Genomic DNA, 15,344 nt, shown 5'->3' with positions numbered 1-15,344 from the left:
CTTCAAGAATGCATTATTCAATTCATACTTTTCTAAAGGTAGTCTTGTGGTCTGAACCACCCTGGTTCTATCCCCCCACTTAAAATTGGCACTCACTGCATCTCCAATATATTGCATATTGAATATTGGAGATAGAGTGATCACTCATATGGTTGGCTTGTAGTCAGAATAATGCAGCTGAGTGGGTTGACATGCCTACCTTCAGGCTGTTACTTCTGTGAGGTAGTGCATAAAAAATCGGGCTCAGTACTAGTTCTGCTGGACTATGAAGCAGGGTTTGATCTTTTGGTCTAACATTCTCATCTTGACATGATCTGCAACAGTCAATCAATCTTGTGGCCTAAGTTGTGTGGTATTATATTGTCTCTGTAGAATGGAGATATGTTGCATTTACCTTGTCACATGTTTTTGTATTTGTCTCATCTGCAATGAATGTCGCAAAAGGCAAGTCGGTGGTATTCAGTGTTTCCGCCATCCATGTTTAAGCGTAAGATTTTCATGTAAAGTTTTCTGATTAGGTCAGTTTGATTGGAACCACTTATGCTAGGTCAATTATATTTGCTATGCAGTTGCATAAGCATCTCTCTACCACAAATAGATCCATTTCGTGCATTTGCCTCCACAGTCATGGTCTGTTGACTTTGTATAATGTCCATAATAAAAAAAAAATTAGTAACTGTCTCCATCAATCAAGTTTTGAATAACAGCATCCATGTGCGACAGGAGAGATATATCTCTGTGTTAACAGTTTATTATTTATAGTAATATATATTGTTTGGCTATGGCTTGACATCTTGTACTGTTTCCTTCCTTCTATCTTACTAGTGTGTTCCCATGACTTTGTGTACTTCACGTTTGCCGATTTAAAAAAAGGGCATGCAAAACTTGCCATGTGAAACCTTTTTCTTAAATTTGTTTTCAAGGCAGAGTTATACATTTGTACTTAGAAATAAAAAAGGTAGTTTTTCACATGTTACATGCAAATATATTTTTACTTCAAAACATTACTCTATAGTTTGCGTACTTTTTGATAAAATTAACCTTTTAATATGATTTTACTCATTTGAAATCAGGTGAATAGCACATCACATCAAATTTATTTTAGGGAACATTTGTGGTGTCCAAACAAATTGTTGTAATGGACATACAATCTATATACTGTAAAAATATCATGTAAATGGAACAGTCAGTGAATTAAAAGGAGGCATGACACAAAAATTATGGTTTTTTTTTAACCGTAATTGCTTTCTTGTACCTAAAATTTATATTAAAAACGCCCCTTGTTTGATTTATTGTTTGGGTTTAACGCCTGGGCAGCAGTATTTCAGCTATATTCACCCTCATTTAATTTCTTATGTTGTTTGATTTAAGATAAATAAATTGATTTAAAATCAGTGTACAAATTTTAATTAGCCACGAGGCCACACGACTGTGATACATTGTTGGTTCTCAATTCATGGATCAGGTGGTTGAAATGTATGGGGCTTTCGCTTTTGTTGCATGATTATACACCTGAGAGTGAAAATATTGAAAGTTTTGGTTTGCCAATTTTTACAATTCAGTCCTTTCAATTTAAACCACCTTAAGAGGAAAATGATAAACTTCATCAGAAATATTAACTTCAGACTAGATGATCCAACTTCTGCTGAAAGATTAACCCATAAAAAAAATTTTGTTGCATTCTGCCATGTAAGATGGAACTGTTTTCCTAACATGTATTCACATCCTAGGATTTTAAACTCTTTAGATTTCAATCTTCAATAAAAAATATATGAACAACCTTTTTTACCCAACCTAACTCCTTGCAAGTGTAAAAGTAAAATGCTAGACCTATATTGAAATACAGGTCTATGGTACAAATACAGTTATATTAGATTTGTACATGAGTTTGATCCGTAACCTGTTCGTTTTTTCATTGGTTTTTGTTCATATTATTTGACTACTCCTAAAGGTCATGCACTGAAGGTTCTTCATGTTAAAAATCTTATAATTTTTACTGACCAAAAAAAAAATTGTCGTTTCCAGAAAGCTTCTATATGAACTCAATTTAACACATTTGTGTATTGTGTCATGTTTAATTTCATTAGACAAAAGAAATGTGTATTTTAATTACTATCAAAGTTGAGGACCCAGCACTGCACTTTAATTGCAAGTTGACACCCGAGATCGCCAAACCCTGTAAAGATATATAAGAAGCTGCCCATGCTATTTCTGTGTCAAAATGAGTCTTGAAAGAAAGATTCATCTTTTTTAGAAGTGAATAAAATAAATTATACACATATTTTTAATATGGTTAGTACATAGTTCTATAACATAAAACCACACATTTTATGTTTATCTTTCATGTTTTCATCAGAACTGTTCATTTATTGTTTATAGGAGAGTTCACCATTCTCATTAGGGATGTCATATTCACTAATTTGCATATCGTAAAGTGTCAAATTGGTTGGCAAATAAACAACTAAATAAACAATGGACAATTTCATGATTAGAATCCCAATTTTCATAACTTTATAACTTCATTATTTTATATCCAATGTTGGTTCTGTGAATTTATAATCATTTTACTTGAAAAAAAATGTAGTGATATTTTCATGTAAACGTCAATTTTCGTCTAAAATCATAAATAAAATCTTGTGCACATATAATTACTGAATGTATTTAAAAATTCCATTACATGTTGTTAAAATGAATTTTATTTGCAGTTTAGGGAACCAAAACAATTATCAAATTATCTTAAAAATGAAAAAGTTATGATGATTTAAAATTGCTGCCCCATGCTAGTCAATGGATTTTTCGTCAACCAAAACCGAATCACAGGTTAGAACTCTCCTAAATGCCCCACCACCCCACCCCAGTTTAATATATTATTATACACTCACGAAGGATTTTCAAAATGAATGAATAAACACTATAAAATTTCGAAATCATAGGTTTCATTATACTATTGATTATAAAATATCATCAACATAGATTTTTTTAGCCATCAAGTATCATTTGTAATGTATTTCCTTGATTTTTCGTGTCAATAACGTTGACCTTTTAATTTTCCCGCCAAAAAACTGCATAGAAAATTCGAAAATTTCATTGTTTGTAAAATCCAAAAACTTCCGAAAGAAAGTATGTGTTTCCGGTGTGCGTAGAAGGATTGCGCATAAATCTTGGAAGCAAAACAGCGCCTATGACGACCCAACTCAAGGCAGAACGCTCAATGAAAACCATGAAGTCTCAATAATTTGGCTGAGACACAGTATGGTTGGTGACTTAAAATATTGTGAAGGACAGGGATTCAATTATTTTAGACGCTTGAGCGGTGAAAGCGATTGAAGGTCAAAAATAAATTTCATGTGAAAAGGTGAGACAACTTTCTATCAGGGCCCTACTTGTTTTGTATTGTAATTTTGATACACAGTTTATTTAAGTATGTTGAAAATGATTTGTTTTTTTTGTTATTGTTCCTCAGCTTTAAGAGTGGCTTTATAAAGAGATCAGACTGGCCAGAGTTCATGCTCCTTCATAACTTGCTCAGTCATTTTTGTTGTTATGAACTAAATGAAGTAGGCAACGAGCATCCTTAAAGGTAATATGAGGAAGGGCCTAGATCGATCTAGACTTTTGTGCATGGGAAGCATAAAGTTTTTCTTTTAACTGAAATAGACCATGTCATTTATCATTTTTGCTGAGTTTGTGTAAGATATTTTCATCAGTGACAGTGGTAGTTGGCTTAGTAAGGACACTCCGAATATTTGTAAAATTATCAGTTAAACAGTTTCAGGTTCAGCTTCAATATAGAATTCAATGTAGTGTTTTGTTGTCACAAAAGTTACTGAAATGTCAGTATGGAATGAAGTTATAGGCAAGTTTTTATACATTTAAGAAATGACTTTTATAGTGTAACAGAAGAACCACCATATTTTTTCATCATATATACATGTAAAAGGTTTTGTTGATAAATTTGTAGTCCTTACTCTAATATGAGGCAGATAAAACCTGAACTGCAAATTTTTCCCACTTATTAGTTTTTGCAGCTGCTTGGTAATATTAGGTAAAGATGTTGGCAATCATAACAAATCATGGGCAATACTGATAATGTCATTTTCATAAACACTCTATAGACTTTTCGGGCATATCTATCAAGGAAAAAGTTACAATTGGATTTGTGTTGTCGAAACTAGCAGATGTTTTTTGAAACTCACTTGGTTCTCAATAGCTTTGAAAAGTATATGAAAAAAGATTGAGTTGCTATGATGCTTCTGGTATTATTAGGCGCCTGTATGAAGGTGCAATATGCTAATTGCATATTATTGATACTTTTTATAGACATAAGTATGGTTGACCCAGTTGATAACTGCATCTTGTGCCTTTTAATGAAAATAGGGGGACTTGTTCTCCTAAATTTACATAGTTAAGTGACATGACTTGCAAGCTCTATTGATTAATATATCAGAGGAACTCCCATTACCAGGTTGTGACAATACCCCTCATATTGTGATTTTATAACACCTCATTCATATAAAAAATGTTTAGAATGTGAACTACAAATGTACTGTTATAAAGTCGATGAATTAATTTGATAATGAACATGAAACACACATTAGTTTGAGGTCAGCAACTGTTTTATACATACATGTACGAAAGTAATTCTTCAGAAACATGTTTCAAATCGGTGATTTTACTCTGTATATACCCCTGAATATAGGGTGTTTCCTTAGCAAAATTCTTTAAAATTCATGCTAAATATCAGTTTATCCCAGCCTTTTCTATTCCAAATCCAGCAGGAGGATGTATTTTTAAAAAAAGAGTAGTAAAATCACTGCAAGTACACTTTCAATTGAAAAATAAAATTCTCTAAACTTTATAATTTTAAAATTGGTAAAACCAACAATTTTAAGGGTAGTATTTCAAATTGGGGCTACCCCAATTTTATATTTAAAATGCTCCATAGCAGATTTCAACATACATGTACATGTAGGATGTATACAGCTTAACATAAAGTTATTATGGTGTCCCAACATTAGCACATTATATTTACCCCTGTGAATAATACCAATTTTGTCAGACTTCATAAGAGTCTTCATGCTTGCTGTAACCATATCCACAGTATACACGTATATGTAATACTGGTGTTCCATGTGCATCTTTTGAAAAGGGCACATTAGAGACAAATTTGAAAGGTACACCATGCAAGCATTAACAACTATCTAAGAACATTGACAGAAAAGGGCAAGGTGCTTATAAAACTCACTCTCTCCTCACAGAAGAAAATTATACATGTTTGTCTCTTGTACAAGCTACAGCATCGTTTATATATGATGAAATGTTGAAATAATTCAGCTTATTTAATCCCTGTCTGGGTAAGTGGAAGGAAGACAAACTGAATAAAAAGTAAAAAGAAAATCCACTGAATGTAGATACATGTATGTATAAAATGTAATATGAACAACCTAATTTAGACTAGGATAAGCCGAAAATACTAGTTGGGGATATTTTAAGGTACAAGTACTTGCAAGGAAAAAAATTTAATTGTTAATAATTTTACACTGTACATGTAACATTTAATTGATTTACTATAAAAGCAATTTTTTTAAATGACTATTAACATGTTTTTAGTGTATTTGTTAAAAGTTGTATACAAATGTTTTTGAGAGGAAAATATTTTTTCACCTGCCTTTCCAAAGACTTCTAGGTAGAGTCACAAGAGAGAAAATGTTTTATAAGATTGATCTAATGTAAATACACGTAGTTATATCCATAATTATAGTAAAAACCTCATGTTTATTTATATCCTTTAATCTTTAATAATCTATAAGCTTCTGTTTTGTATTTTGTGGGTATTAGTTACTGTTCCACAGTTTTGCACACTTTAAGTGCTTGTGTAGTACAAGACATTGTAATACCAGAACATTTGTTCATAGGCAGTCCATATATTCCCTATATCAATATTTTCATTCCATAATATCATAACCTGTTAAAATATTTAAACACTTACAGGCATTCATGTACCACATTTATAGTGAATTGACCCAGTTGCAAATTAGTTTCAAGGATTTATTTTGATTTTGACTAAAATCAATAGCCGTTAAGTTGTATTGATATGACATTTCTCGACAAAGAATAAGAGAGTAAGATTCTTATCAGAAAATGTGAAGTATTGAAAATGGTGTTGTCTGAATACCTACTATTGACTTGAACATAAAACTTACATTTTAAGGTCAATTTAAAGTTAATATGGTCCTTAAATTTAGCAACAATCTAAATGGCCTAGGCTAAGATCAGGGCCAGGCTTGTGATATTGTCCAAAATGTGGCGTTGTAAGACATTAATTTGTGAAAAAAAAGTAGAAAATATTATTTCAGAATTTTGCAAGGTAATTTATGTTAAAAGTGAAAACTAGCTCATGATTATGCTTCATTTTAAGTTTGAAAAAGAAAGTTAATTTAGAAAATCAATTATCTTCTGTTGAGCTGGACAAATTAATCATCAAAAATGTTATATGTCATGCATGTAATGAGGAATTTAAGGTTGTTTCAAGAAATCTATTTGTGAAATCATTTTATTTTGTGTGTTTTAATCTTTTGTACATGTGAACATACTGTCGGTGTATTAAGATAGGAGTTCTATGGCTGCATGGTTAGTTGTAACTATGCTTGTGAACAGGGAATTGTGAGAGAGAAGGTAAATGTATTTATATAGCTTGTGAGTTGAAAAAAATTGTTGCATAAAGGTTTGTACTTATTTCAGTAAACACAGAAAAGGGCAATGCTTATAGAGTTACGGGTAAAAGTTCAAACCAGACTGTTTATTAATTTGGCTTAATTAAACTTGAAGTTTTTAATTGTTATACTTGTACATAGAAAATTTTTGTGAAGTTGAATACATGACTGGTCAAATTTTGCGGCAGTTTCAAACTGCTGTTGGTGGTTTATGACCACCTCGACAATTAGAGTTATGTATTTATATACATGGAAAATGTCAAGTCTTGAAGTAATGGTTTAATACAATAATACTATGTGAGTAGCATGACCCTGTTGTAACTAGTTACTGTAATACGAGAAATAAAAATATTTTTTATGGATTATTTAAAGTAATTTTTATTTTTTGGTTGATTGATTCATTTCATTTGACATTAAATGTTTTATCAATTTTGGGTGATCATTTGGCAAGCTTTGCCTTTCTCTTTTAGCACTAATCATGTGTAAAAATAGGGTGGTAATTCAATACATCAAACTTACTACAAAAACTTTCAAAATAAATCATTTGTATTGGTATGAATATAGTGGTGTTCCAATGTCCACAATAATGTCAGAATTTGTTTACCTTTTATTTTCATTTCATGGCAAAACTGGGCAATTCCACTACAGTTTAGAATTTGCATAATGTCCTTATTTTCATAAGAGTAGGGATATATATTGCAATCATCTTGTCCAGCCATTTATGCGTTAGATTTTTCTGTTACTGATTCCTCAGATTCTAATATTTTTAGAAGGAATGCATTAGATATTTTTTATGTTTCTTTTCCATGAGATCTCTTTCAGTGTTTCCCCTTTCTAGTTTCTTTACCTATCTTCTTTATGTTTACCATATGACTTAATAATATGCTACTATAATGCCAGAAGTTGTCTAGTGGGGAAATGTTAGCATGATATAGTGTGTAACATCTTGATTTTTCCGACGCAGTCAGTATAGCTTTTTTATCCTTTGACCTTAAGGACACTCTTCTATGGAAACACAAGTCACCTAACCACAGTTCTTTTTCCTGATTGGCCAAATACTGATAACTTGGTGGCATTAGAATTATCTGTATTGAAAATTTGGAATTGCGTTAAAAAAAAACTTGATCGGAACCTTAAAAAATATGTGCCATGTGTTATTTTCTTGAAAGAAATGTAGAAACTTAGAAGTAAAAAAAGCAAATTTTTACTATGTTGGCTAAATTAAGCTAGTGGAAAAAATTCTGCAATTTGATCCCTGGTATTGAGTTTGTTCCATTTCCATTATTACCATTTTTAGCTACACTTGTATCAATATAAGGAGGTCCATCCAGTTTCTATGGTGGAACATTAACTTTTGGTTTGACTCTCATCCCTCTAGAAATAGTGGTTTTGTGTAGTGTAGGAAAAAGGAGGCTCCTTCCTTCTTCCAGATGAGCTTATGCCATCACATGGTGTCATCGTGGAAAAATTTTAAAAAATCTTCTCCTCTGAAACTACTAGACTGACAGGTTTTAAACTTGGCCTGATTGTTCCTTAGGGTGCACAAAATGACCACTGGGATTTTTGATCCATGAAAAAACATGGCCGATGTTTCTAAAAATAGAACATAGGAGTCAGATGGCTTTTTTTGCAAATAACTCAAAAACCCTTGCATTTAGCAAATTTCTGGCAGAGTAATATTGTTCAGCATCATGAGATGGACCTATGCCGAAATTTTCAAAACGATTCGTCAACTGATCTAGGAGTTATGGCCCCTGAAACAGTTTTTTTTTGCATGTGCAACTTTAAAAATCCATTGCACAGCATTCATTGGAAGTTGGCATATATGTTCCTTAGGGTATCCCACACAAAATGACCGTTAGGCTTTATGTACCATGAAAAAACATGGCCGCGGTTACCAAAACCAGTACATAGGGGCCCCGAAACAGTTTTTTTTGCATGTGCAACTTTAAAAATCTTCTCAAAATCCATTGCACAGAATTCAATGGAAGTTGGCATATATATGTTCCTTAGGGTATCCCACACAAAATGACCGTTGGGAATTTTGATTCATGAAAAAACATGTACAACTTTGAAAATCTTCTTCTCTAAAACCATTTAAGATTATTGAATGAAAATAAGCATAATAGTTCTTTAGTGTATTGTGCTCAAAATGACTATAGCGATTTTTAATCTGTGAATAGATTTGGCTGCCTATACTAAAAATGGAACTTAGGGGTCGGAAGACGGGTTTTTAAACATAATTAAAAAAATGTTGCTTTAGCAAAATTCTGGTTCAGGTAATGAAAATGCTATTAAAAGCATTTCGTGCATTTGACAATTTAGTTGATTTTAACTTAACCCGTCTCATTCCTCAAGTTTTTCAAATAGCAAATGGTTAACCAGGTGAGTGATTCAGGCTCTCTTGAGCCTCTAGTTTTTTTTAAATTTCTGCATCTTCTTTGTCTTCCTTGCCTTAAGTTTGTGAAGCATAGAAAATAAATACATTTTGGTTCCATTACAAAAATAAGATTATATCATTTATAAAGATAAGCTTGGACACTTAAGTTCAGATCTTTATTTGCCATAACTATTTCATCTAAACTTTGGGGTCTTTTCTAATGTATACAACCTAAGAATTTTCGTATTAAATATGTCAATATTTGGCAATAATTATCCTTAAAACCTACTGGTCACATTGTTGTCCTATCTAAATATTACCTAGAAATGGCCTTTTATAATGAACAGAAGCAGTCTTCTTTAAATATAAAGAGTAGGGATTAATCCATACAAATTTAACACTTGTCTTTTGAAGTTTATGGTCTCTTTTTTCTTTGTATCCAAATTTATGGTAAATATTTACAATTATAATAGAATTTGTAGAAAAATGATAAAGAGTAAGTAAGGTCTAGGGTCATGTACTACTTGTTAATCATTCAAAAAATGGTTAAATGCAAAAAGAATTTTAAGATTACATGTGTACACAAGAAAAATCAAAGCTTATACTAAGGATAAATTTTGAGATGTGATCTTTAGCATATATCACCAAATTGTAATTTATTTTTCCTTATTCATATCAAATGTGAATGCCTTCAATGTGAAAATCTAAACATATTTTACAAAATGATATTTATACACATTTCTCCTGATTATTTTCTTTCAGTCCTTATCATGTTGGTCTTAACCATATGGAAAACATATGTCCAACTATTTTTGTGTATATTGTATGTCTTTTTGTTGGAAGTGTTCAAATTATCTTATGATTTCACTTTTACAGTTTTGGGACTTTCCATGTATTATTACCCTTGGGTTGTAATAAAAAAAGGTACCAGTACATTTATTTTATTCAGCCATTTTCTTCAGAATTATTTTTTGTCCTCTGGCTTTTGTAAAAACGTTTGGCTTTTAAGATTCTGGCTTTCCATTCATTAATCCGAAAAACGGTTTCCTGAACATAACTTCTAAACACTTTTTAATTTTTTGTTTCATCAAACTTATATCAGCCATCTGCTTCAGAGTAAAAAAGACACCTTCAATGTTGAGGCCAGTGGTTCAGAGTTCAAGGCAATATTATACAATTTCGAAAATTAAAATTTTCATAGTAATTTAGTTTTCGAAACATTACTTCTGAAAGTTTTTAAAATTTTTTTTTATGAGATTTATACCAGATTACCATGTAGGGACAAGGAAGACACTAATTGATTTTTGGGTCACTAGAACAAGATCTCATGCACTTTAAGAAATACTATTTTTACTGTGAGACATGAGATCTGGAGCGGTGCTCTTTTCTGCATGGATTTTCACCGTAGCAATTTTTGAAGACAGCCAAAAAAAATTTCACCGTGAAACTTTTTACATTCAAGCAAGTGGGAGTTAAATAATTCTTGCGTCATACTGCAGATAAAAGAGAGAAATAATGTTCTCACAGTTGTGCATCAAGTGTCTGTTATCTCCTGTTTAATCAAATAAATCACATTTATTGCAGAACAATTACAAAATGTGTTGTTTAATTCAAGTTCAACTGGGACATTCAAATCTTCTGGTAATTAAAAAAACCAACATCGGAAATGCAGTTTTCAGTTTTAATTAAAACTTGCATCAAATTACCTGATATTCTTCCAAAACATATCATCAAAAAAGACAATTTAATACTCCACTGGCCCTATCAGATCTTTCAATTGGACATTCAACTTTACTCAAGTGTGTAAATGGTGTCCCAAAAAGCCATTATATTCCTTCATCAGATAGTCCGCGGTACTTTTGTATCGGAACAATGTGTAAATAGTATATTTCCATGGTGGACATGTATGTTTTTCGGTATTACCTAAAGTATGTTAGTCTTCTGTTCTTTTGTATGGATGTTAAATGAATTGTAAAGAACAAATGTCATTAAGTCAGTATATATGTAGTTTTTGTCTGTGATGTAATTTTTGCAGGATTAAATGCACTGTTTTTACCTCTATAACTTGGAATTTCAGTTTTGTTCTAATGTTGTCACCTAAGTTACATTCAGGTGAGTTTTCATTGAAGTAATTATGTAATTTTTTACGTTTTTTTTTTTTTTTTTTTTAAAAAGCATGAAATATGATATTTCACGTTTTTCCTTTTACATGGAATATTTTGAGTTCTATGTGTGGAAAAGTGAAATGATTTAGAGGAGGACTATAGTGGCCAGGGTGTCTTGAAAAGATGAAAGACTTTCAAAGCATTTCATTGTCAGTATTGCTTTATAGAAATTTGCTTGATAAGAAAAAAAAATGCTTGATTAAACATTTTTAACTTTAGAAACATGAAACAATTGTACTGTTAAATGTATTTGAAACTTTGCTTGCATAGAAAGTACAGTGTTAAAGTTACCTCGGTATTGATAGATGATTCAGAAAAGGAAGAATCACCCATTTACTTTATTATTGAAGTTTAAGAAATGTCTCAGAATCACCAGGACTTCTTTGGGCTAAGGAGTACTGCTATTGGTTCTATGCTATGTTGATTATGGTAAATAATGCTTCCTTTTGCTAGGTAACATCTCTGTGGTCTTTATTAGCATGCTTCCCACAAGGGGTGGGGATGTCATGGTTTTGATCTCCAGCTGGGTTGTTCTTAAGATATAATTTTTGTAGTCACTGCTTCTACACTAAGCACAAGACATTTTCATGTATGATATGGAGTGACAACTTGATTGCTCCAAGCATAAATGTGTCTGTGAATGGTAATTCACCTTCCTAAAGGCAGTTGCTTCTGTTTGAATCCTGCTCAGCATGTCTGACTAGAAAAAAAGCAGGGTCTGTTCAGTTGGTCAAAAGGCATGGAATACCTGCCATAGGATGTTACTACAAATGGCCACTGTCTGCAGAAGGTACTGTTGGTCACAAGTCTTCCATGACTGGCTGCCAGAATTGCCTGATCTTATAAGTTGGTTCAACACCATATGCAATCCATCATACCACATCAACGTCTTGATTGTACAGATTTTATTGGAGTAAAGGACTTACAATTGATGGTCCTTTTGTGCTTCAATTTAGCCAGTGGTGATCGAAAATACTTTTATATCTTGTTTAAGTTAAGATTCCCACTTCTTGAAATGGATATTTTAGCAGTAAGATCCTTCTTGAAGAACCATGAACTTATGAATTCTGTTACAGTTAAAAACTAAATATTGTTTACACTCTAAGCTGCTGAATATACAGACAGCTGAAGGTTATTAAATAATTTCAAACAGTTGTGTTGTAGTGATCATAGTGTTCATCAAACTTAATATTAGTAACGGTTCTGTTTAAATGTGTGATTATTGTAATTGGGTCGGTTTTAAAGTCTATTCAATGAATAAATGACGGTGAATTAATTATCAGTAATTTGACGGAGAGCAAATAAAGCAGTTTAGAGTTTTCTCTACCCAATTTATACAATGGTGGGCTTACATGTGTCAACACACTTTGAATAAAAAACATTGAAATTAACATGAAGATTAAAACTTTAGTTCACGGCCTCTTGAAGGCAATTAGCATTAAGAAATCATTGAAACATTTCCACAAACAGAGTAACTACCTAGCTTGGTCATAATATTTAAAGGTATACACAATGGGTTTGTTCTTAGGACTATATCGTGTTAGCGTTTTAATCCACAAATTACTATTTAGTTTTACATAACTCCCGATAGCAAACACAATGGTCATTTACTTTATTGCAATTTAAATACTTAGGTTTTGTGCAGATCTATAGGCACCTGGAATTATTGTCCAGAGAAGTTTTTCAGAACAGTCAAAGCTTTCATACATTACATGTACTTTTTGAAGTTTATTGTCTGCATTTCATCTAGAAGATTGACAGGTTTTTATGTGGCAGTCGTGTCCTGAAAGTAGTTTTATGTCTTCATTGGATTTATTATTGCCCTTTAAAGTTGTATGGACTTAATATTTTTACCTGATATGTCCCTGAATTATCAGTCGTTCAATAAGATAGAGAAGGCAAACTTTACAATGCTTTCTGAATGTGACAACTGTGATTAAGAAGTTTTCTGTTGGAATTTATTATTTGAATGTAAATTTGTTTTTTCTGGAATCGATGGAGACTGATTTGCTATCGCCATATGGTAAGATCAATGTCTAATGTTAAATTTATTAGCAATAAAGTGTCTTAATGGCAATGTGAAATTTCTTTTTCTTTTTTCCTTGGACTGTCAGAACTACATTTTTATGTTAATGCTTGACTCCAACAAGTTAGAATTAGCTGATTTATACTAACTGAGATAAGCAATTCTCTTAAACTTGTGTAACTATACCTGTTTTACATTAGAATTATATCAAAATAGTATGGATCTGTTGTTATTAGTTTGTGTTTTTTTTTGTGTTTTTTTTTCATATTCACTTTTATCTTCAAAAAGGGAAATTATCTACACATAGGCTAATCTTGATCTAGTTATGAATTTCTCTGGCTGTCTATTCATTTTTTAAACAGGGATTAAAACAGATCTGAAACGTACATTCATGATTTATTCCTTAATTTCATTAATGACAAACAATTTAGACTTGCATGTGAGCAAGTGAGCAGTCCAAACATTTTAGTTGATGAATTAATTTTGAAGTAATTTGGAAAGTAATGGTAGATTATGTCCTTTAGGAGTTCAAGCTGAAAAAAAAGTGTTAAGAAATTGATCAGTAATTTATAAGCTTCAGTTGATTTCCAATTTTAGTTATTTAAAGATGTCACTAAAAAGTACAGGAAATTCTGTGTGGGGTTTCAAAGAAGCCATAAAAATATATTTTTGTTAAAGTTCTGGTGACATGCAACATGCTCATAAATGTGTATTTTTATTCAGTTCTTTAATAACATTTTATTGTGCTTGGTTCTGCTAAAATAGATGTGATGTCATTTGAATACAAATCTACATTAGAAGGGTTATTTTTTAGTTACTCAAGCATTTCCAGTATTTTCAAAATCTGTTTATTTTAAAGTATATGCACACAGAATATGTAAAGGAATCTTAATATCACAACAATGAGGCAGAAGCAGAAAATTCATGGATCTTTACAACTTTTTTTCAAATTTTAGTTATCTTGCACTGTCTTGAATTCAGGGTTGTTTTTTTATTTTGGACTTCTGTCTGTCACTGATTTTATTTCTTAATTTTCTCCTTTGTCTTTCAGACTATCAAGTCAAGACCTTGAACATGGCAAACCGGGTGCCGCGGAAGGGTAGTGCAGAAAACACTACCATCCCACATACAAGGATTGATGATGAATCATGGATTGAAAAATATTATGAAATTGGTGAAAAAATTGGACAGGGGATGTTTGGGAAAGTTTTTAAAGTGAAACATATCGAAACTGAGGCATATTGGGCCATGAAAGTCATCAACAAAGAAAAGGTAATATTAAGTTTTTTTTAACATTCTTACTAGCATAAACTAGATAAAGTTGATTATCTGGAAAGCTGAACTTGAAAGGGGTATGTTAAGTAAATATCAAAATTAGTCTGAAAACCAAAGTGTTCTTTAAAAAAAATTGAAAATTTTGTCTTCTGTATGGTTACAACTTCCTGCTAGATTTGTTGTTGTTCAAAGCTTGCCCTTTATATTTTTGGATTGAAAACTACCCCATAACCTCTCATGTTCATACAATATTTTGAAAACGACCTACAAGCAGTGTTTTGTCATGTCATTATGACTACAAGAACCCCAAAAAAATTGTGTATGCTCTGATTTGAATAATATTTTTTACTTCAAAATATGCTTATAGGAAATTAAAGAAATTAAGTTAAAATTGAATCTGCACCTTTTTCGTGGCTATGAATTGTACAGGTCAAGTACAAACTTACCTGAATTATTGTATTTCAATAGCAATTTGTCATGGGAAATATGATTTCAAGTCGACTTGGACTAGGTCAGGTCAAAGTTGAATAGACTAAGCAATTTCTTGGCATACCTGAGGGTATAGTCTCAACTTGTTTGTCTCCAGCAACATTCCGTGAATGTAAGGGGAGGTATCTTCATAATGTTAAACTAACTTAACTGAAGTACTTCTTGAGCATTTCCAGGCAACTTTTCATTGTTTAAGAATGCAGTAAGCTTGTCTTCATGTGGGATTAGATTTGATTCCATCTTGGTCCCTTATTATTCATTATGAGTAATTCAGAAGATCATTTATTAATTTTAAT

At 31.7% G+C, this 15,344-nt stretch overlaps 1 protein-coding gene across 3 annotated transcripts in view; it reads left to right on the top strand.

Moving 5' to 3' along the window:
* The first annotated feature begins 3,132 nt into the window (after window positions 1–3,132).
* The window catches only part of LOC148614036 (serine/threonine-protein kinase 33-like), a 32,917-nt gene continuing 20,705 nt past the window's right edge, over window positions 3,133–15,344 (top strand). Inside the window, exons 1-2 of one of the 3 annotated variants that reach the window (XM_088587816.1) lie at window positions 3,133–3,355; window positions 14,336–14,556. In XM_088587816.1, coding sequence (XP_088443942.1) covers window positions 14,359–14,556 — 198 coding nt within the window. In that variant the 5' untranslated portion in view covers window positions 3,133–3,355; window positions 14,336–14,358. Of the gene's footprint in view, window positions 3,356–11,077; window positions 11,206–13,128; window positions 13,282–14,335; window positions 14,557–15,344 lie in introns of those variants that run through there. The other 2 variants (XM_088587815.1, XM_088587814.1) reach the window with 2 other exon arrangements.

The sequence above is a fragment of the Perna viridis genome, chromosome 6, assembly GCF_037379345.1.
Source record: "Perna viridis isolate PV_CMFRI_1.1 ecotype Kerala chromosome 6, ASM3737934v1, whole genome shotgun sequence".
Taxonomy (NCBI): Eukaryota; Metazoa; Mollusca; class Bivalvia; order Mytilida; family Mytilidae; genus Perna; species Perna viridis.
Note: the sequence above shows the minus strand (reverse complement) of the source record. Positions and strands in the feature narration are given on the sequence as shown.